Raw genomic sequence first — 24697 nt, forward strand, 5'->3', positions numbered from 1 at the left:
TGTGGCAGTCTTTTCTCCCTTCCTCCTCAGGAGTAAATGCTGCTAACAGATGCATCTACATTAGGTTGGGATGTCACCTGGGTAACGGCAGTCCCTGGTTTTTGGTGGAATTGCGTTATCACATTAATCTCCTGGAACTACACACCATTTGCCTGGTTCTCATTTTAATCAAAAGCAAGAAAACCCAGGTACTGACAATGCAACCGTGATATGGTACTGCAACAAACAGGTTGGAGTAGAGTCCTGTCACTGTGTTTTGAGGATACGTGGCTTTGCATGGACCTTCACAGGGTCTTACTGACAGTGAGTCGCTTGGTGAGATCCCTCAACATCTGGGCAAATTGACTCAGCATGGGTCATTTTGCATATCACGGGTGGTGGCATCCTAATCTAGTGGTGGCACAGAGTTGGTTCATCTGATAGGATGTGCCCTCTGAGTATCTATTCACTTCCACTGAAAATACTTGTCTGCTTTGGATTTTCTTCCTTGGGGTCTCTAGGAGATATATTTGATTGTATTTCAGCATCCTCTACACATTTCTGCCCCTGCTGTTGAATTTGCAGCTCTTGAAGAAAGTTTGGCAAGAGCAACCGCAGCCGATTCTGGTGGTCCCAGATTGGGCCAGAAGGATCTGGCACTCAAAGCTGCTGACCCTCTGTACCTGCCCACTTCATGAGGGTCTGATGTCCCAGCAGCAGGGTAGAATGTTGCATCTGAAAAGCCACAATGAACACCTCCATGCATTGTGAGAAAACTAAACTAGCTGAGTGGTTTTGATCTTCTATCGGAGGTGGTGGATGCCATTTTGGCTGCTCGCCGTCCAGACAGCCATAAATTCAGTATATATAGGACTTTGGTTCAAGTTAGTTACCTGGCGCCAGGAAAAGCAGGTTGATCTTCTGGATGGCTAAGTTGACTGATGTCTTTTTTGTTTGCAGTAGCATTAGCACAGCAAGGTTTTGTTTGCTGTGGGCTTTGTAAAAGCTTACTGATCCACCCTCTTCATTCAAATCTTCAATGCTTTTTTTTTTAAAAGGCCTTTCACATGTTTTTCCATTTATTATGCTGCAGTATGATCTGAATTTACTCCTCATATTCCTAAAGTGTGCTCTCTTTGACCCGCCGAATAGTGATACCTTGAGGCTCCTAACTCTGACAACTATATTTCTCATTGCAGTCACTTCTGTACATCGCGTCCGTGAGTAACAGACATGTTGTATCCTCCATCTTGTCCCACGCTAACCAAAGGACTTCCAAAATTGATCCCACTGGTAGTACTCACTCATACCACTTATGGAGTCCTCCTAACATGCATGTGCTACACACTCATTGTACATATATGCATTCGACACACACAGAATGTCAGTGCAAGTTTCTGAGTTTCACATAACACCAGAATTTTACAGTGCTCACAATCTTTCTGACATAGAAAAAAATTGTCTGGTCTAGCTAGAGATTCACAAAACACGGCACGCTGCTATCCCTTTATCTGAAGCACCCAGGGCAGGGACAGTAATACAGTTCCCAATATGAGGGCATGCTTGGTTGCTTGGTGTAGATCCCATAAAAGGTTCTGGACCTTGTATTACTAGGGACAGGCTTAGATCTCTGTGCATAAGCTAAATAAACATGATGCCAGTACCAAAATTAAAAAGCCACAATACCAGTTTAAAAAGCAGTTGGACACTCAGGACAAGTCCACTTTTCTGCTTCTGCCCCAAGTTCTCAAGACGATCAGGAACAACTGGGCCCGAGTGATCCTAGTGGCGCCACATTGGGCCAGGAGAGTGTGATTCCGGAAACATGTGCACATCTGTACCCCGATCAGGCTTTTGCTTCAAGAGCACCTTCTGTCGCAGCAGCAGGGCTGGGTTCTGTACTCAGACTTGCACAATCTACATCTATATTTGTAGAGATTGAGCAGCGGCAGTTGACTGCATTAGATTTCCCTCCTAAGGTTGTGGATATTATCCTTGTTGCACTGCACCCCTCTACAAAGTCCATTTATGCGGGCGCTGCGACAAATTTGTGGCCTTATCCCTGTAAGACATACCTGTTAAAAGCCAAACTGTGCAATGTCTTATTGTTAGTTTTGTCTTTGGCCCAGAAAAGACTTGCAGTAGGCACCATTAAAGTTATTTGCCAGACCTTTTTAAATCGGCTGTTGCAATGAGCTTTCTAAAAGGTTTAACACATGTTTCCTGAAACCCTTTGGGATGCAGCAGTAGATTTTGACTTTGGTCCTGACTTTCTTCATGTGTGCTCCCTTCAAGTCGATATCCTTCAGCTCATTACATCTTTTGACTTTGAAGACTTTGTTCCTAGTCTCAAATACTTCAGCTCGCTGCATGAGTAAGCTTCAAGTTCTCTTGTTGCAGCTGCACTTTACCACAGTTTTGCCAGACAAAAAGGTGGCCCTTGTGCGAAAAGTCGTGACTCCTTTTCACGTTGGGAAATCCATCACCCTCCTATTGTTCTTTGCTCCTGCTCATCCCTCGAAAGTGGAAGAGAGACTCACGCGGCTAGACTCTAAAAGAGCTTTGAGCTTTTACATCGATTGCACCAAAGACCATCATGTGGACGATGATTTTTTTGTGGGGAGTTCCTGGGCACAGAAATGCAGAATGTTTCAGAAAAGGACTTTCCTTACTGACTATGTTCATTGTAAATTATCATTGTGCAAACGGTACATAATATTCCAGTCCCCATCAGGCTCCAAGAGTAAGCCTTCTCTGTTAAAACTTACTACCCTACATAAATTAAAGGTCCAAAATTATGTATCTGGCAGTTTAGTGAGCTTACAGTAGGATTGGTTCCTGTGGTTACAGGCAATACTTGTCATAAGAATTGCCTGTTACCCGAGAGACCTGTAGGCTCCAGACAACTGGCCTGGCATGTTGCAGGAGTAACCATTTGTTGCAGATCCTTTCCTCATGGGGAACCCGTCTAAAGGATCTCACAGTGACTTGTAAAGCAAAACAGAAGTTAACTGCTATATCAGCCACCTCATGCTGAGGCCCATTTGTCTAACCCTCTCTGCTTTTTTCCCTTGGTGTAGGACCATGTGGTTTCAGTTTAGACTGACTACATTGTCGTACTGTTTTTACTATATCAGCAAACCTGTGCTTTGTATAACATAACTCGTCAAAACTGCAAGATTGAGTCGATGCACACCATCAGGATTGCTTTGCCTTTAGTCCTGTCTAGCTCACAGTGCACCCTCTGGAACTCTAAACCTTACAGGGTACAGGAGGGTATGTGCAACTTCAGAACATGACAACTCTGACCCCCTAACCCCCACCCCTCATCCAAGGAAATTGTGGAGATAGATCAGTCCCTTTCGTTAGAAACTCAAGCATGCCCAAAGGGAGACACAATAAAAAAAATACTCAAATGGGTTTTTCAATTATTTATTGAAGCATTGTTATTTCTGTGTAAAATGCCTGTGCTGTAATGATCAAAAGAAGGAAACAGAGCAGAACTATCAGCATTCCTAGAATCGTAAAGAAGATGAACAGTTCAACCATCGTGTTGTTTCATTGATTATAATCATACATGTATAATCATATCTATACTCCTACCTAGCACTTCCTAAACTAGTGGGCTTAGGTGGTGCAAATCTTCCAGAATACCCCAGAGTGATCTAACTCTCCTATTACCTGTGGGTATGTTTCATCTGGGAGCCCAGTCTTGTGAAGAGTAGGCCATCATCCTTCTCGGGAAGGTAAAGAGGATTCAGCTGGGCTGGTATTCCGGCATGGGGTGACCTTGACAGTGAAATGCTCCTCTGTCTAAACAAAGTATTGGTGTTGTTTATATAATAAACTTCCCCATTGTTACCATAACGGAACCCCAGTCAGGCTATCATTATTGATTTTACTCTTTAAGAGCTGTCGCCAAGTGGCCAGCAACATTTTGTGCAGTGAATGCAAGCCTAGTACAAAATGTTCAAGGCCCTGGTAATATGCCTACAAAGAAGAATAAATATGAACAAATCCAGTTCAGAGAATTTTATCCTATACATTGAGGCATCCAAATGTGAGTCGAGTCAACGTTTAAGAAAGATGTCAACTTTAAACCTGAACATGTCAAATAGTGATGTTCCTCGCACAGGAACTTTGTAACCATATAACAACACTATTGCCATGCACTATATGAGCAAGAGGAAGTAGATGCTTTGAGAAGGATGGTTGTATTATACAAGTGGACTCTGAGCCAGTAAGTAGAGGATGTGCTTTTGGTTCATTGGGGAACTGTTTACCTCCAGTATTAATCAGAATTTTGCTTAGTTCTGCCCAGGGAGTTTCTGCTCTGGGGTCTTATGGGGTCCTTATAGTCTGCATTGTGTGCAGCCGCAATCAGATTCAGCCGTTACTTATCGCAAAGTTGAGGGCTCATAAGATGTACTTAATTCCAATTACACTGGATTGGTAATACAAACATATTCACCATATCTGCTGGAGCTCAGTCTGCTCCAGTTTATTCTCGATGGCTGACTTTTTGTCCCAGTAGGACAAGCGTCCGGGTTTGGTCTGCAGTTCATTGCTTTTGGGTTAAGATTCAGATAGGAGCACCTTGAGTACCTGGTCCCTCTTACAGAAAATGGTAAATATAGCTTCTCTATCATTTTACTGGTGAAATAAATGTGCTTCTTAATGTTAGATGGTTGTTGTTGAATCACTATCATGCAGAATCTATGCATTATTGGAATTCACGTCTTAGGGAGCGACTGCTGAGAAGGTATTGTACTCTGTTCTCCTACTCTTTAATGGGTTTCCCTTTTTCTATTGAAACAAATGAAGTATACAAACATCTATTTATCTAGTCTGCCAATACCAGTGCTTTCGAACTGTTGACTTCATGTGTGATGCAAGAATCATGGATTAACATTTGCACTGATTTGACAGGTCAGCCTACCATCTAAATAAATATATATATATATATATATATATATATATATATATGCTAATTACGTAGGAGAGGGTCTTCTGCAAATTGTGAACATTTGAAATTACATGCTGTTTTTTCGGTTTAATTGGGATGCTGAAAGCCCATTCTCCTACTTTGAGAATTTGTTTATTGAGGACTACTTGTACATGTTACCCCACAAGTGCACTAAGGTCTTAATTCAAGCAGAAGCTAAATATTGTACCCTTATTTAAGGCAAAGTAATTCTTCCTTATGTCGGAGTATGGCCGGAAGTACATATGTCAAAATGGAAATTTTGCTCTCTGGCGTTTTTGCAATTCCGTGACTAACCAGGACCCAGCTTGCATATGCACGGTTCAGCCGCTCAGAAGACAGAACTCTAAGGTAATCCAGATTGCACACATCTGCTGCAGGAGGCATACAAAATAGGAATTAATTGACTAACATACGATTCCTGTGAAGTCTATTGATCTTGATTGCAGGTACATTAAAATCCAAATTTTTAATGATAAAGTATGATTGTGCCCAATGTACAATTCCCTGAGCCAGGGTGCAGTTTTGTAAGGGAAAACAAATGCTAGATAATAACAAAAGAACACTAAATTGAGCACACATTTACTGAACAATGAACCTTATTATGACATGATAGAAACTAAACAGAATGACATTATGATATTATTGTTCGTTTCTCGCTAGCCACTTGGGTTCTTGTAAGTGTGTCCTGTAGGATGCAAGATAGAAACAAATGTTACTAAAATGGTGTACTCTTTAGGCCTGGGTAAAGTTCCGCCATGTGAAAATCCGCGAAGTGACAAAAAAAACTCTGTCAAGCTATATGGAGTTCCACGAGCAGTGGAGTACGTTACTTCACGCTGTTCGCATTGATTTTTAGCGGTGGATGTTCGGCCCATGCTGTAGAATCAGCGTGAATGACATCACGCGCAGAGCAAGAGGGCGCTGCTTCTTTCTGCTGTTCGCGAACAGGTGGTTTCTCAACGCGAGCAGTAGCAACCATCTGCAGCCGCCCGCGTTGAGAAGTCTTGTTGAGAAGCTGTCTCGCGTTGGATTTTTCTTGCTTGTGCTTGCCAACTTACCGTTGGCAAGCGAGGAAAAGTTTTTGGGAACTCAGCAAGCTCCTCGAAGCGTGGAGTGCAAAAAACTCTGCAAACTCCACTAACAGAGCGAAGTTAACCGCCCAGGCCTAGTATTCTTCACAGATGTGGATAATTCACATAGGCTGCATCACTTTCTGGACAAACGTTGCTTGCTGTACCTAAGCTACCTATTGTCAGAAGCATTATGATGTTAAAATTCAACTTATTTAAATTTTCCACAGGTACCACAATAGAAATCGAAAAATCAACCCTACTTTTTGAGCAATAAAATAAAACAAGTCTAATACCGGTTTCTACATATTGATTTTTCAAATGCATTGGATCAATTCAATTTGGTAAACTTTGCTGAATAGTCCACTTCATTGTAACCGTGTCAATTAATCCATACCGACAGCGCATATTATATATGCATTTAGCAAAATTAAATACATTATTTCATAGTTTAACTGATCTATAGCCATCAGTTTTTTAGAGTTACCCGTCTCAGACATAGATGCAAGTGGGCCACCATCACAATTCTGAACCTGTTATAAAACGAATACACCGAGTCAAACAAGCCCAGAAACTAAGTTGCACTAACTTTTAAAGAGATTATCTCTTGCTTGTTTATTTACTCTTTTTGTTATATGGCTTATTTTTGACTACTTGTATAACCTTGTGGGTGGAATGTGATATATTTCTTGACTTCCTCCTTTGGTAGACAATTATTGTATTAATTAATTATCTTAAATGTTTTGAAAAGATAATTAGTATTGATTCGTTGAATAAACTATGCACAGATACGTTTATTGCTCAGTCGACCTGACGATGGTCTTTGAGAGCCAACACTCATCTCTTATGCTTGATGTCTCTCTGCAGTGCATTATCCGAAGCACTTTCTGGCATAGGGAATACGTCAGACCAGGCTTTGTCTGTGCGTGCCTGGTGTCGTTGCGTTTTGCAGTCCTATGTTGATGAGACAACTGGCCCTTTGGTCAAGACCGACTTTGCCGGAGCCTCTGGTAAGTGCTCCATTATTCCGTTCTTATGTGCATAAAAAATGTTTAACAAATGTGGCGCTGCATCTCAAATGCACAAAAACGTACAAGTTATATAAAAGGCCTAAATGTTCATGAGGTTGCCAGACAGGTTGAGTCTCAAAGAAATGAAATGTTTCATTCTTCCGGTATCCCAAGACAGGGGTTTATTGAAACAAGCAGTGGCAAAGCCAGTGGGTCTAGCTCTAATGTGCCGACCTGGGTTGCCTTAACAAATCTTTTATCAAATTAAAGCCAGTTCCATGGAGAAGTGTGGCTCAACGGTTAGAGGCGGCAGACCCGGAGGCAGAGGTCGGCCCGGGACCAAGGTTCAATTCCTGACGCGGCCGGGTGCAGGACCAATGTCAGCGGGCCCGATAAATCTCGCCTCGGTGCCACTCTAACCATGGGGTCCCATGCTGCAACTCTGGGCAATAGCTTGCTTAATCTCCACTCCGGCCCCATCACCGCCGGGGATGCCTGGCTACACGTTGGGGATGCCCAGTAAAGGGACCATCTCACAGGGAAAGCCAGGACGGGTTCCCCAGTGGTACAGCGCTGGGACGCTTCCGGGTAACCACACGCTCTATAAATCCAACATTCATTCATTCATTCATTAGCTTTACCAATGTTGAGGAAAAAGTGGTAAGAAACAATGACTTTTTGTGTAGAAAGCTTGTAGGAAATACATAATTTAATGTGAAAAACAGTGATTATTAAGTGCATTTTTTTCGGATGAAATATAGTCTCTCGTGCTTTCCAGTGGAAGTACTCTCTACACCAAACAGCCCTTCTCATAAGATGAGAGAGGAATACTCATCTGGGTGGAGGCAAAGCGCACACTATGTTAATTTTAAAGGCAAATAAATACCTAGAAACACAAACCTGAAAACATGCTGTGTTGTATCACCTGTAACAACCAACATGCAAGGAGAATATGATTAATTCTTGGTCGGCAGTGAACAATGCCCAAGAAATCCATGACCTTCTGTTGAAAGGGTCATTTGATAATTATGCATTATGGAAATCTGGCTCACCACCGTACACAGCTAGGGTTCTAGATACACTACCACACACGCAAATACTAGTCCAACAGTTATTGAAATGTTTCTCCCTCCCCCTCTTATTTTACTACCCAGTTATACCTTTTGGTTGACACAGAGACTGTTCATACTGTACTCATGATACTGCTCGATCCCCCTTCCCCGTTCACGTTTCACATAATGCTAACTGGATGCATCCACGACCAGGAAGCGGGCACCCAGCGACCCATATGACAACGGAGGGTATGATACCGCCTCTACCCGCTGCTGTACTAATCAGGGAACTCAACTTCAAACAATGACTGTTGGCTTTCGTGACCACACTGGTCCTTTTGCAGTGCTACGAACTGCGAGCACTGCAACATGAGGCATTTCCTGGCACCATCACTTATGGACTAATGCACCTCCACTAGCTACTGTTTGTTTTCACTCATGTATAACTGACGTGTCAACATGTGCTATTTGCTGAGTACCATTTGTAGTAGTACTTCATTGTTATGACATTGTATGAATAATTATTGGCTTATCTGTGAAACTAAATAAAGTTTGGGACCGTTGGTCTTAAAAAAATTAAAAAAATGGAAATCTGGCTCACTGATGCAAGTGTTCCAGATCTAATCTGCATGTGTCGTCAGGCTTAATAAATTAGCATCGTATGTGGGCAAGTAGTCACTGCGTTGTGGGAGGATTGCGGCAGCACAATTCGACTAAAATGTAACTTGGATAAGACTGGGGTACTATGGTTAAAACACTCATATACCAGACTAGCTGCTGCTGGACTTTTGACCCACCACTTTGTTGACCTCGCCTGCTTCAGCCAAGATGTAAAACATCTGGGGATTTACTTGAACCAGAAATTTGCTTAGCGGACCAGATAAAGCATATTGGTGGTAGTTGCTTCTTCCTGTTAAAATTGCTCAGGAAGATATTACCTTTTCTTTTAGAGGCTATTCGAGGGGTGATCCAGGCGACTATACTTAGTTGCCTTCAAAATTGTAACTCTCTTTTTCTGGAGATGGATTGTCTTCCCCTAAAGAAGCTGCAGAGGATGCAAAATGCTGCAGCCAGATTGGCAGTGGAGCGTCCATTTTTCTCTTCCATCTGAGGCCCAGAAATACCTGGACTGGCTTCCGGTGAAAGAGGGTTACCTTTAAGTCTCTCCGCCTCGTTTTTAGAGCAGTCCACCATAGCGGGCCTGATTACTTTGTTCGAAAGTTATGCAACTACACTCACCATGTTGCCTCTGCTCTATGGGGGCCCAATTGCTTGTTGTGCCTATGAGTAAACGTACTCGCTCATGTGACTAAGACTTTTCATTCAGAGCAGATAAGCTTTGAAATAAGTTGCCATGGTCTATATTGCTTGCCTCTTCCTTACTTAATTTCAGGAAGGATGTGAAAACCTATCTTTTTAAGGAAAAAGATTTGGTTTCAGTGGATCCCTGTGGTAAAGCAGAGCTGACTCTTTTTTCCTGCCTTTTTTCTGTTTTGTCTTTTAGCGCAAACACATCCCTCGCAATATTTGTTGTGCTGTATAAATGTTGGTAACATAAGGATGTAGCAAAAATATATATACAAAGTGAAGCGCAAGACACATTTTTCTCATATAATAATACAGGCAGAGCTCCTTTATGTATGTGTTCCTCCGTATATCTCTGTGGTACTTCATCGCTTTACAGTACTTAAAAGAAACTGAGTGGCAAAGGTTCAGTTGTTCTTTTGCTGTTGTGATGAATAATTGCAATCTCCCTATATTGCTTGCTCTTCCTGGGAAGACAAACATAAACTACTACATCGGCTCCTCATATAGTCAAAGTGCCAAGAATAATAATGGCCAAGCCAAGACTACTGTATTAATGTGCCTAACCTACAGCTGTTCCCCAACGTGCCTGCTGAGGATAGTGCTACGCTGTTTCTTCTCCAGGCAAGCATAGGCTATAGGTGGTTATACTGTTACTCCCTGCACCACATAGGGAAGTCACACGCATAACTAGAGCTAACATGAATTGAAGTTTCTTGTTGGTTCTCACAGCCACATTTCTCGCATGGAAAACCGCGTTTACATCGCGGTCAGAACAACGTAGTGCCTTTAAAACGTGGTCAGCACAACGCGTTCCACCACCTTCCCTACTGTTGCACAGACTGGATTCGGAATAGTAAAATATACCATTCCAAACTCCAGTGCTTCCCTAAAGCAAGTCGTTGTAGTGGCTTCCATTGTAATGGAACGCGTGGTAGGAACGCAGTAATGTACGGGCCGCGTTTTAAGGGCATGAATAAAAACATCATTTTTCACGCGTAGCCACGGATCACCTCCACAACAGTGGTACAATCATGCACGTGCTTTACATTGCACATTAACAATGAAGTGTGCAACACTACTTGACAGTACTTAGTTGCGCCAAAACCCACATGCACTACAGACTGACTTTCATCATTTACTAAATCTAGAGTACACAATACTGTCAACATACATTACTGCCAGGCTTCTCACAAAAATGAAATTGTTATGTTTTGTGCAGCACAACTGCCTCACCAGGCTCTTTAAGTACACCATACGTTTTTTTAAGGGGCCAGTTCTTAAATTATTTCACAGTGCTCCTGACTTTTTTCTTTTTTTCCCCCGCCCCCTATTTCTAACATCTCCATACTCAATGTTGCCCCAGCAACACGTTGCTTAAGTACCAAAGACTGGCACCCTAAGCGGAGTTGAGGCCAGTTAAGGAAATTATACCATAGCCAGCTTCATTTAAATGTTTCAAGACTGCTTCCTGAACTTTGTAGATGACACAGGAGCACTCCGCCACACACTTCTTTGTGCCAATCTGTTTTTAGGTCTGACGTTAGCCTGGAGCTTTTTTGACTTTAGTAAAAATGATATGTATAATAGACTTAAAAATATGGACTTTCAGCCTGCCCCTTTTTCATTCATTTATTGTTGTCATTTACATGTTTCTTCTACCCACTGGAGCATACAGCATGGATAGTGGGTCAGCCCACTTCAGCTGTTGGTTAACTTCATTGTGAATGACAACATTCTGGTCTGTGTGCCTTTTGAGACTAAAAAATATATTTTGTTTCTGCATTTTTTTTTTATTGGTGAGGGCCCGTCAGCGCATTCAATAGTAACATTTTCTAAAATCGTGACAAAAAAAGTAATTCTAGAGCAAATAGACTGGCAACCACTGCCAGATCTGTTGGCATTGAAAATGTTGGTGTTTTTTGGCTTGCTGTCATCCACTCTCTTGGGATTCAAGTTTAACCTTGCAGTACCAGTAGGATACTCCTTGTTGCCTGTCTTCGTCACCTCTTAGCATGCCGGTGTTCAGTTTTATATTGGCTTGTAATCGCCATCATTAAGGTATCACAGTGTCCATGCTTGTGCAGAGTTCAACCAGTTTTATTTCATAAAAGTCAATCAGTTTCAGGTTCCTGCATACGTTTTAGCATCCAGGTATAATGTGTAGCATCCAGGAGCTTTGTTGTTCTTTGCTCACCCCTATCTGCATTGAGGCTCTCAACAGACTGATCGAATAGGGACTCCTTCACATTTTAATTACAAACACACTATTATGGGCTCTTACACCATGGCCACAAGCTCTCTAACAAAACCAAATTAGGGACAAGGTGTAATAAAAACCTTTATGACTTCATGTTAAAGACTTCCAGTCATATCTGCATGAGATGTATGCCCAATATTGCCATGGCTATTTGAAGTATGAATATAACCCCCCATTCATACTCTACATGGACTCCAGCCCTCTTCTACGCCACAGTCTGAAATCAAATGTATGCCCTGTTCTCTTTTAACCCCTTCACAGCTGGGCAAATTCCCCTGCTGTGCTGGGGAGGCGCGCACAGCACTCCTGTGCTCATGACGAGCTCAGCTGTCTTGACTCATCCACGGTCACGGTTATTGTTCTTACTGGTGGCCTATGTCTGTAAGTGGAGCATTAGGAATATAGAAGTCAAGGTAGGAAGACCTGAAGACATGGTGGAGGGACAGACTGTATCTCCACATATCTCACCTTTTAACCTGCTACAGCATAATGGGAGGTAGGCCTAGCACAGGTTAGAGACATTTCGTCCAAGATTTGTAACGAATGGCGGCTTGTAATTTTACCAGAGAAGGATGCGGGGGCCACACATACACACTCACTCACACCTATGCATTCACACACAAGCACATACACACACCCATTCACAATACTCACAGATACCCATGCATTAATGTATACACGATCGCACTAAACATAAACTCATAAAAACTTCACTTCCCTTTTTGGCTGACCTTAGGTAAGCCAATAAGGGAAGGCAACAGTCCCACACTTGTCACAGTGGGATGGAGTTAGTGAGACTGCTGACCCCACCCCACTATGTGACGAGGAGACACTGATTGACACTTACCCTGGGCACTCCAGGGCTTAAAACTGAAGCACCCAGGTCCGAGGCAATCAGTGATGCTCCCTCTCATCATGAGTCGGAGGGCTTCAAGGCACCTTTGCCAGGCTGAGGAGGTCACACCCACAGGGTTGCGATATCCTCAGCCTGACAAAGTTCAGCTCATGCAGCCAGGAGCATGCACATTTAGTGCATGTCTTACTCCTGACTGACTGACCTGAAAAAGAAGAGTTTGTCAGGCTGCCCTTTGTTCAACCTGACAGACACTCTTCTTGCTGGGAAGAAAGTGGGGTGCGTGGTCCCATAGCCCATATGGACGGATCATGGCTGTAACAAAATTACTCTAAATCAAATACAAGTACCACATTTACCACACTGTAGTAACTCTTCTGTAACTAGGTAACATAAAATGCCCCAATTAGTCCTCACCCTTGTGTCGGTTTATAAATATCTGCACTCATTTCTGGGCACTAATATTGTGGGTGAAAGCCACATTCTTTCGAGTGTTAGTGCTATAATCGTCATGAAGTGAAGAAGTTTATCCTTACGTAGCCCATGGATTATGCAAGTACCCTAAGGATTATTTTATGAACTAAGCCAAAATATACTACACATTTAATATTAGCACCTTCCAAATTCTATTTACTGCAGCAATAAGTCAGTGAGTATTAAGAAATTTCTGGAGTGCCAAGTCCACCACTTTTAATGTTGATACTGTTCTATCAAAATACCTCAACATGATCATGGTTATGCTTTGTTGTTTCTCTTATATTTTCCTCTGGGACAGGGCTCTAAAGTGGGTCTGGCTTCTGCACCAAGGTTTCAAAGCTAAATGTCTTTATATGTTAATTTCATGTTAGATGGTATCAATAGTTTTGTAAAAAAGGTAAATGTTATTCGCGGATTGGTTATATTGATGGAATGACTACCAGCGTGTGCTCTGATATCATCTCTTATGGTCTGAAAATTAGTGTTCTAGTTATAGTTGCTCTCTCAACAGGCAGAGTGAACGCGGAGCAGCTGGTTGAATTGACCAGGTTGGTGTTCAAACTGCCAGAAGTGGAAAACATTCTTTCTAAAGCTCAGATTGAGCCATCGTCCTACAAGCAGGATCCCAAAGGAGCTCTTGTCCAGTTCATCAAGGTACGTTGAACAGTTGCATGTTGACTAGTGACATATGAATAACTTAAAAATGCACCTTTGGCGTTGATAAACATTAGCAACTTTAAAATTGGCTTGTTAATGAATCTACTACCTCCCGGAGCAGAATTTGTTACATTCTTTTATATTTCGATGTTTGTATAGAAATTTAACCTAAAGGCCTTTGGATAGCAATATGGAAATCTATTAAATTCTTTCTTAAAACTAGGCGCTCATACTGTTCTAAGCTCCTCTGCCAGGTCCTTCCATAGTCTGGTGAGTGGCTGGATGAAAGGCTATGTATCTGATAAACATTTTCCATTTGCCATAACTGCGTACCTCTACTGGATCAGGATAAAACATGAACATCTGATTTTGACCCTAACGTGGAGGTAATGTTGTGCTTCTGTGGTTAGAAGGATGGTGCTGATGGATCTGGCTCTAATTTGTATTACAAGCACCATTATTGCCAATGGGTATCATTTGGTCACAGTGTCTCCCCATCCACATTAGCCCATCGCTTGGTGTGCTTGAAACAGTGGTTTGACTTCCATATGGAAGACTCGTTTGAAAAAATCTCTAAAAAGAGATGAAAGGCCATTTCAGTGTTTTCCCATGTGTCAAAAGACTTCACCCCAAGTCATTCACATCATGGTAATTTCCTTAACAATGCTGTTTTAGTCATTCAAGACTTTTCTTCTGGCGGTCTTTAGCTATATGGTAACACTAACTCCCTGGCTTTCCACCCTCCACTTACCAAAATCTTCAGGTGCATATGAATGCATCATCAAGCACTTAGACTTGGTCTGTCCAACTTCCGTACTCTGGTTTAGTTCACTGTCCGTCACGGACTGTGCGAGGTAGGACTAGCCAAGACCCTCTTCAAGTAGTGTTCCAGGTCTTTTTCCAATATTATTTTCTTTAATTAGCATATTTACCATTAAGGCAGTCCATCTCCCAGTTTTACGCACAGCCCTTGCACACTGGAAATCTCTAGTCTCTAAACTTAAGGATAATCTGTGATTTGAAAGCTGAAACAAATTTGACTACCCTTCTCTAGATTTGGATCTGATGTAGGAAACAATGAGAAGGAATGATCTGGCTGCATCTACTGGGACCTACTTAGAGTCATACTGTTTCTAAGCATAATTTTTGAGCTATTATTCTATCAGTTCTTTCTCCAACGGAAGCTGAGGAGCCCACACAGAAAAAGGCACATGAATTTACATAAGAATGTGACCAATCATAATCAGAATCCCACCTCCTAGTTTACTTTGATGAATAAGCACTCTTTCCTCTGCATAGCCTATGTTTTGTTTGTATTAAAATATAATTATTTGAGCAATCCTATTAGCTGAGGATTTTTAATAACTTTATTTTATTGTACTCCATGTATGATTCAATCTTGGGTCTTGTGCATTCTTTCCACAATATTTTGAGTTTTGCTTATATCTGGCATTTTGATTTTCCTAAAAGTATATGTATAATATCCATACTTGTAAGGGCTTTCAGCTAGCCACTTCATTCATAGGTCTGTTATTGTGTCATTCACATTTCTTTCTGCCCACTACAGCAAATACTATGGTGCAGTGGGTTGGTCTACTTTAGCCATTGGCTAATTTAACTGTCTCAGTGTTTGCCATTTCACAAGGAGCACATCCACACACAAGTAGTTCCATTCAGTGCTAGATTCTTCTATGGAAATTCTTTTTGTAGATTGATGAGGGCCCAGCAGTTTCCCAAAATTATGTGTTTGTGGTATGTGTGGCTGTAGATACACATGCTGTGCATACTCCTGCCATCTAGTGTTGGGTTCAGATGTGTGAAAGTTGTTTTTCTTTGAAGAGTTCATTTGAGTTACGGGGAAAAGTTACTCCTCCTCTCTGTGATAATGCACATGGGCATCGACTCCATTGTTAGTTTGTTTTCTTTCTGCTGTCGAGTTCAGATGTGTGTTCCAGTTCACATAGTATCTTCCACTCCGTGGGTATTGTCTTCAATGTATTTCTTCTTTTCCCTCGCATATCTGCGTTCATATATTCCATCGAGCCTGGTCCGTATCGACCGCGGCCCACCAGGGCCCTACCTGTTTAGGCCCACTCCCATCTCTGTTGTGTCTCCAATGAATGCCTCACCGATGATGGAACAGACGCCTTTTCAGTAATGTCCTCACTGCCACACAAAGTACGCTTGGACCGACTTACACCAGGGCTGCAATGTGTGCCTATTGCTGGAATAGAGCGAGGTCGACTGCGACGTTTGCCACTATTTCTGCTCCAAGAAAACTCTTAGCAACCATTGCATATGTCTGCACCAAACCTCATGGAGGAGTATGGAAGAAACACCAGACCTTTTCGGTTCCTGTGACGTAGTGGGAGAACAACACCCTCAGCCATTGGCTGCAGAGGTAGAGGCTTCTCCTGAGGAAAATAGAAATTTACGTGGCCAGTGTGTACCCTACATGCACCCTATCCACGTACCTATATCCCATGTATGTCCATGTTATCATGTAATTCCCTTCCCATGCCTTCAATAATAATGCCTCAGCATTTCCGTTCAACATTAGCATGTCAGTTATTAGGCCTTCCATGAATGAAACGTTAATTCTGCACTGAGGCCTAAGTTGCCAATGCATTCACATGGTACACGTTTAATATCGCGAAGCACACGTTTTCATGGCCCAGCCGAGCCAGGGCCTGAATTCAGGCCCCGAGCCTCTTCTGACTCTGAAAGCTGCATCCTTGACCTCTCCCATATTTCCTGCTCAGCCGAGAGGTACCCGGCCTGGCCTGCCTGCCAAGACGGTATTTTGCCTACAGTTATCTGCTCAGCTCCGCGAAAACACATTCCAGTCTAGTGAAATAGGTAAACATATTCCGCCTGCAGAGCATAGGGCCTAGCCTTCCTGTCTCCATATAAGTGATTTACTGAACCCGTTGCCATAGTAGGCCCATGGCCCCCACGCAATGCACGAAGAAATATATGCACACACTAGCATTTAGTGACGAACAGCCTTTGCTAGAGAGACCTTTACTTCAGACAAGACATCCTCCAAACACAAGATATCAGATATGCCAAAGGTACAGGTCGTTCTGACATCCCAGACTCCAGACTCCTCTTCTAGTGCTAAAGTCAGTTTTCCCCCCTGCTCTCCCCAGTTACACGTCAGTTACACGTCATGACCTGTTTTGCGCGAACAAGTAAGGCAAAGGTTTCTGCTGACCCTGCAGACCTCCTGTATGCATCCACCCACCTATGACACACCTATGACTCATCAAGTGAACTCCCATGTACACACCTCCTTTTACGCCTTCTTTCACGCCTATGTGTTCTTATCTCTCTCTTTCACTTGCTCCGCCTGGAGTGTACCGCCTTCTCTATTCATTCCAATTGTATGGTTTTACTATATATAATGTATGATGTGAATAAACATTAGATATCCCTTCCTGAACCTTAGTGGTGATGGAACCCGATTCTCCCCTGGCTCGAGCCATTGCAATAAAGCCCTTTTGACTCGGACACCACGGACTCTGCCTCTCATTTTATGAGCTATCCTCATTGTTATTAATGTATAAAAAAAATAGTCCAGGTAATTTTATTTACCACATAATTCTGGCGCCCGAACAGGGACGAGTCCCCTTCCCCACGCGCCGGCGATGTAAGCGCAGCCCCCTGACCCCTTCTACAGCCGTGACGGACCCATTCTGTGCACATCCGCGGGTTTTCCTGCTAACTCCCTCAGGCCCACGGAGGAGACGGAGACTGCGACCAGGCATCCACACGAGGCGGTGAGGATTGCGGACTGTCCCGACCAGAGCCCAAGCCGAGAGAGCAAGGTCCGAGGTATTCCGAGGCCCACCTGTTCCGAGGCGCATGTAGCAGCAAGAAGCCGTAGCAGTCCAGTCCAGTATCGAGTTTCAGAGGCCTTCAGTTTTGCTTCCCGGTGAGTACCGTTGTTGGGAACGCATATAGACGGGTTCATTTATTTGAGCCTGGTCAAGACGGGTCTGGGTACACAGATCCGGTACAGACGTGTCCATTTTGGTGGATGCGGTATGACGTGTCTCTTCATGAGACCGGTATGACTGTACTGTTTAGCAGTGCATATAGTAACAAGTAATCTAGGATTGTGTTCTTCCATGTACTAGTCAGTATCTGTTCCTAATGTTTTAATGTCGTGGTATGAATGATTGTTTTCAGTCTATTATTGTGCTTATTGTGCTTTTGTTCAAGCTAGTTCAAACATGCCGCTGTTTTCGAAATTACGTCAGATAGGAACCAGGAAAGGGATACTCGAAGAGGCAGTTCCCGTCCCGCCTAGGGACACTCCTGGACATTTTATGTACCACAAGCATGGCCTAGATGCCATACTGTACATAGATTTATGGGTCGACTACACGAAGGATCTGGAAGAGAAATATAGATGGCCTGTCTCAGGGACATGGGATGCTGATTGCATCATGAGAGTAGAGGAGGCACTATGGAAAAAGAAAGCTAGACAATCCCAGAAAGATGCCATAGAATTGTGGCGTAAAGAAGCGCATAGAAGAACAGAGAAAGAAATCCAGAAAGCAGAGAGAAGTAGAGAAGCATCAGAGAAAGCCAAAGAAAAAGAACTATTAGAAGAAGGTGAACGGGTTAAGGCAGAACAATTAGAGAGACAAAGAAATGCCCTTATTAAAGGTATGTATCCCCTCCTCGCCGAGGGCCTATCTAAAGAGACCCCGGAAGTACCCAGTAACTTGCCGCCACCACTGATCCCGACTAAACTCCGTAGTCATAAACAGACCGCAGCGGACATTTTCCCTTCCTCCTATTTAGATGACGCTGCTCCAGAATATGTAAATGTACCTCCTCCCAACCCTATCGTTCCTAATCCTCCTACTAATCCTCCTGCCACCGACCCTACAAATCCTTTTCACACAGCACCCGTAGTACAAGATCAACCCGCATTACCAGCGACAACGTTGGCAGTAAAAGCTGATTCAAGCCAAGGCGATTCCAGTCTAGGAGCAGCGGGAGGGGGTCCCTCCACCCCACCTCCATTAAAACGATCATCACTACGAGATTTAGCACTACAACACACGCCTAAAGCAGCTACATACCAATCCCTTAGACAGTTCCTTACTGATTGTATATATGATCCAGTACCAGAGGAGGGTCCAATGCTAATATACTCAATACGATTAAGACGCGTTGCAGATTATTTGATTATTCTACCAGGCATGAAGGACCATTTAGACAAAATATATCACTTCATTAGAACGGGGGAGGGACCAGAAAGTATACATGAGGCCATGGCACATAGAAAAGTGGAGCTTCAACGTATGCTCTTACAGTTTTTGATTAATTGTTTGATCAGGGAACAAGACCAGCCAAATAAAGAAGTAACTAAAGTCATGACAAACTGGAGTGACAACATAGCTGCTGGTAAACATGATAAACAGAGTTGTGTAGACGCAATGTACAGGAAAATACGTAAAGAAATTCTTGAAATACACAAGAAAGAACGGGCCGAGAAAGAGGATGACGAAATCTCAGAGGACGATGATTTAGTAACTAAAGACACAAGTAAAATACATTACGTAGGTAGGGCAAGACCGTTTGATAGACCCATACGCCTAGAATACAAGAAACGTTCTCTTTCTCCCATACCAGAACAATATTCCCTTGAACATATATTCCAAGCTACTGACCAAGCATTGAAAAAACGAGTAGGGAGTAGCGAACTTAGTACTATGCATGGACAGGAACTGGCCCGGTCAGCAGTCCAATGGGCTGGAAATTCTAACATATATAAGGATGACATAGTAGCGCAAACATTTTTTAGTCTTCCTCCGGAAGAACAGCGTTTAGCTGGTATTTACATGATTCAACATCTCATCACACTGTACGAGAGTCAGCATTCCGATCCAGATCCCCTGTTTAAATTATTGGACGATTTACTTCTAGCAAGATGGAGAGGTCTAGGCACCGAATTAATTAACGTTATTCTAGATCAACGACATAAATACATGACATTCCTGACCCCACACTTGATTTCTGTTCCACACCGAGAAAGAAAGACCTTTTATATAGACAGACAGAATCCCCTACGAGAAGTTCATCCCGTTAGAACTGACGCGGGTGTGCTTCAGCGAGTATACGTTTACACACCATTAACGAAAATGGAATTATTGGAAATGAAAAAATTACTGCCCTGTCATGATAAAGACCCAGCAGGGTTCCACCGTGAATTAAAAGACATGCTCCGCATGGGGGAGTATACATATGCTGATACGATTAAAATGTTGAAAGTCCTGTTACCAGCAGGCATTTACGAAAAACTGAAAGAGAAAGAGTGGGAGGTGGGAGAGAAAAAGATTAACTGGGCAGAATTAGAAAATGAGGATAATACACGAACCCCGGGTACTGGCCTCGGGGATAAAGCTAAAGAATTACCCGAGCTATTGATACAGGTTTTGCCGAGATTATTGACTACTAAAAAGGAAGATTGGGATGCTATTTCAGCCTGCAAACAGAAACAAGATGAAGACACTAGTGATTTTTATTCTAGATTTGAAAAATGTTTTCTTATTAATAGCGGCCTGAAGACAAGTAGTGAATCGTACCCACATCTGTTTGTGACCAAATTAGTAGAGAATTCCTTACCCCAGATTAAAAATAGAGTACTGAAGGTTGAAAGTACCTGGCAAGCTAATAGTCCTTCCCAAATGTTACAAATGTTACAGTACCACCAAAACCGAATTAGAGAAGAACAGGAACATGAAAAGAGACGCATGAAAGACACGAAAATGAAAGTACTAGTCGCACAATCAGTTCCAGCCGCCGAAGGCCAGAGAAAGGGCGCGGCACCTGTCAAAGGGAACTGCAACTACTGCAAACAGCCAGGTCACTATATAAACGAATGTGCTGTCCTGAAACACAATATAGCTACAGGCAAGACGAAAGAAAGACCGCGTCCTCCTAGACAGGAACACATCTCGCAGAGCGCGCAACTTCCACAGAACGCACAACAGACAGTAGCTGTACCCCAACCCATTGCTGCCACGCAACATGTCACGCAACAAATGTACCAGTACGCACAGTCAGATTACCCAGATTATCAACAGTATTCATGAAACGGCCTAGAGAGGGAGGTTGGCTTGCCCCTTATCGAGGTTCCTGTAGATCAAGAGTGCATAGTCATGTATTGGGGAAAGACAGAAAATTTCTGATTGACACAGGGGCAAGCAGAACTACCATCAGTCATGACGAGGTTCCAGGGGCACCCCTCTCAGGCTCACATAATATTTCCCTGGGATTTTCAGGAAAGCCTATTGTTAACGAAGTGTCAAAGCCAGTTTCTCTAGAAGTTGGTCCATTGTCCCGCACTACAGATTTGTTGCTTACGAAATCATGTCCAGAAAACTTGCATTATGTGTTGAGAGATTTTGACCCCAGACTTCAGAATGTACCACAGCATTTATGGGCACAAGGTCCGACTGATGTAGGTTACATGCACATTACACCATACCGTGTCACACTCAAGCAAGGAGTTGTACTGCCACGAATCCGACAATACAAGTTACCACCTGAGGCTGTAGTGGCATTGCTGAAGATTGTTGACGAACTCATTTCACAAGGAGTAGTTGTAGAAACTGACTCCAATGTATGTAATTCTCCTATCATTCCGATTCTTAAACGAACTGACCCAAATGCACCACCGGCTTACAGATTAGTGATTGACCTCCGAGAATTGAACAAATGCATAATACCACAGTACCCAGTAGTCCCAGACATTTCTTCACTATTGACTGCAATTGATTCTGAAGCGACGTTCTTTACTGTAATTGATCTCAAGAACGCCTTCTTTAGTGTCCCGATCCATCCGGAAAGCCAATATCTTTTCGGATTCTGTTTAAATGGCCGAAGCTTCAAATTTACGAGGGCTCCTCAAGGGTTCACAGAAAGCCCTAGTATTTACAGTCAAGCACTGAAACGACAACTAGACAGTATTCACATGCCTACTGACACCGCATTGCTCCAATACGTTGATGATCTATTGATCACAGCGCGGACAGAACGAGACTGCGAACGTGCATCACTGACAGTCTTATACTTCCTGGCAGAAAAGGGACACAAGGTATCCCCTTCAAAGTTACAATTCTGTGTCCAGCAAGTGGTCTACCTTGGACACTTGCTGTCCAAGAGGGGTAGACAGTTGACACCTGACCGCATTCAGTTAATTGCACATCTTCCACAGCCCAAGACACAAAAGGAAGTACGGGCCTTCATTGGCCTCACTTCTTACTGTAGACAATGGATTCCCCAGTACGCATATCTAGCCAATTCACTCATACAGTTGACAACACGGGAGGCAGCGACTTCGACTGTCCTCCCTTGGACTCAAGAACATACACTTGCTTTTGATGAATTAAAGAAAGCTCTATGTCAAGCACCAGTTTTAGCGACACCATGTTACAGCAAACCTTTTACACTTTTTGTTACTGAACGCGATGGCACAGCATTATCTGTTCTTACACAAGATCAAGCTGGAAAACACAAGCCTTGTGCATACTTTTCTAGTACATTGGATCCAGTGGCCCAGGCTCTGCCTGCATGCCTCAAATCAGTTGCAGCAACAGCTTTAGCAATCAGACAAAGTGATTCCATCGTGTTAGGACATCCTCTGACAGTACAGGTTCCACACTCAGTGGAAGTTCTCTTAAACAGGACACAGACACAGCACCTGACCATAGCAAGACTGACAGGATATGAACTGACACTGTTCCAGCCACACATAGAGATCAGACGTTGCAACATCCTAAACCCTGCTACGCTTTTACCCTCAAGTACATCAGACCCTACACCACATGACTGTGTGGAAGTAATTAACACAGTGACGAAGCCAAGACAAGACTTGACAGACATTGCATTACCTGACCCAGACCTGACACTTTATGTGGATGGTTCATGCATGAGAACAAGCACAGGAGAGTTAGTGGCCGCATATGCAGTGACCACTAATACTGAAGTCATAGAGGCACATCGCATTGACACCCTGTCAGCCCAAGCAGCAGAGCTCATCGCTCTGACCCAAGCCTGCTTACGAGCCAAGAACATGAAAGTAAACATATACACAGATTCACAGTACGCATTCGGAGTCGTTCATGACTTCGGTGTCCTCTGGCAAGAGAGAGGTTTTCTGACCTCCCATGGAGCCAAAATTCAGCATGGTCCCCTTATTCAAGCTCTGTTAGATGCAATACACTTGCCTACAGCAATAGCCATCATGAAGTGCAAAGCACATACTAAAGTCACAGATACTATTTTCCAGGGTAATGACCTGGCAGATCGAACAGCCAAACTTACAGCGCAGACTCATACAGACATTCCAGTTGACACGTCAAAGACTGATGTATCATCACTGACGAATTGTATGACAGTCAGGGATCCCTCACAAGATGTACTCGACATACAGACACATGCCACTCCAGACGAAATCAAGAAATGGACTGAACAAGGAGGGGTCCAAACCGATCAGGGATGGATGACAAAAGGCAAAGCCACGTGGTTTCTCCCCGATTCCATGGTTCAAGCTATCATTAATACAGCACATAGTCCAGCACACTTAGGAGAAAAAGCCATGTTAGACCGTATACAGAACATCTGGTTCAACAAGCATTTACGTGCAGCAGCGAAACAGAAAGTGCGTACCTGCATGATTTGTTGTCGGTTCAATCCAGGCAAAGGCATTCCCGTGGAACAAGGTGGATTTCATCCTCCTGACCACCCTTTTGAAGTCCTCCAGATGGATTATATTCAGATGGACAGATGTCGAGGTTTCAAGTATGTCCTCGTAGTTGTATGTGCCCTATCTAGATGGACAGAAGCGTACCCAGTCCCAGATTACACTGCTGTGACCACTGCCAAGCAGTTAGTCCGTGAATTCTTCCCACGATACGGCTTGCCCCGTGTCGTGTACTCAGATAATGGACAGCCATTCTCTTCTGAATTGATGAAACAAGTATCTCTCCTGTTAGGGTACCAGTGGAAATTCCATTGCGTACGACACCCAGAAGCAGCAGGTCTCGTAGAGAGACACAATCAGACTCTCAAAACCAGGTTAGCGAAGGTCTGTGCAGAAAAAGGCGTAGATTGGATGGTAGCCTTGCCGGTTGCCCTCTTTTACATGCGTATGGTAGCTCATTCCAGAACCGGACTATCCCCGTACGAGGTGGTTTTCGGTAGACCGCCAAATATGTGGGGTACGCCTCTGCCACGTAAAATCACAGATGTTGACAGTACTATGCTGACATATTACCTGGCTTCCTTGATGTCTGCACTACTTTCTTGTCGTTCACAGGTTGCTGCTGCCTTTCCGGACAACACCCAGGTGAAGACGCATTCCATTGTTCCGGGAGACCTGGTGTTTGTCCGCAACTTCGACCGTTCGAGCCCTCTGGAGCCCCGCTGGCGTGCGCCCAAATTAGTCTTGCTCACGACGAGAACCGCCGTCAAGGTCGAGGGAAGGAAGGGCTGGCTCCACGCCCATCACGTGAAGCGCTTCCATGGACTTGGTGCAGCAAAGAACTCTGAGAATTGTCCCGAGAACATTAAGCCCCCTTTTCTAGAAAAAACTCCGCAACAGGAGTATAAATCTAAGTTACGGTCTAGTAAGTCAGACAGCGTTTAATTGTTTAAGTCCCCCTCGGGTGAAGCGGTTAGACAGGTTCCTGACATGTATAAGACCGTAGACCCAAATAGTCAGAGAGATAGGCAGAAAAAAATGAAAGAGAAGTACTGCAAGAACTTACGCAGTAGATGCATAGTAACTCTGATCATTATGTTTTGTTTAAGTATGTCGATTATATGTATAAGCTTGACGCTACATGTTTTCTTTCCTCCTCTTGGTTCAAATATACATTCATCCTTCAACGACACTATAGAACACACATTCAGCGACCTGCCACCCCATGAATTGTCATATCGACTAGCACTGCGCAACAACACTTTTATCCGTATGTTACACCATTCTCACCAGACCAGCAATGTTACGAATTGCTGGGTA

At 43.4% G+C, this 24697-nt stretch overlaps 1 protein-coding gene across 1 annotated transcript in view; it reads left to right on the plus strand.

The window, feature by feature from the left end:
• Positions 1–24697, plus strand: part of MMS22L (MMS22 like, DNA repair protein) — a 522815-nt gene that overhangs the window by 325152 nt on the left and 172966 nt on the right. The window contains exons 16-17 of the mRNA XM_086926628.1: positions 6904–7046; positions 13505–13647. Of these exons, the coding sequence (XP_086782754.1) occupies positions 6904–7046; positions 13505–13647 (286 nt within the window). The remainder of the gene's footprint in view (positions 1–6903; positions 7047–13504; positions 13648–24697) is intronic.

Source organism: Lissotriton vulgaris, chromosome 6 (assembly GCF_964263255.1).
Source record: "Lissotriton vulgaris chromosome 6, aLisVul1.2, whole genome shotgun sequence".
NCBI classification, from domain to species: domain Eukaryota; kingdom Metazoa; phylum Chordata; class Amphibia; order Caudata; family Salamandridae; genus Lissotriton; species Lissotriton vulgaris.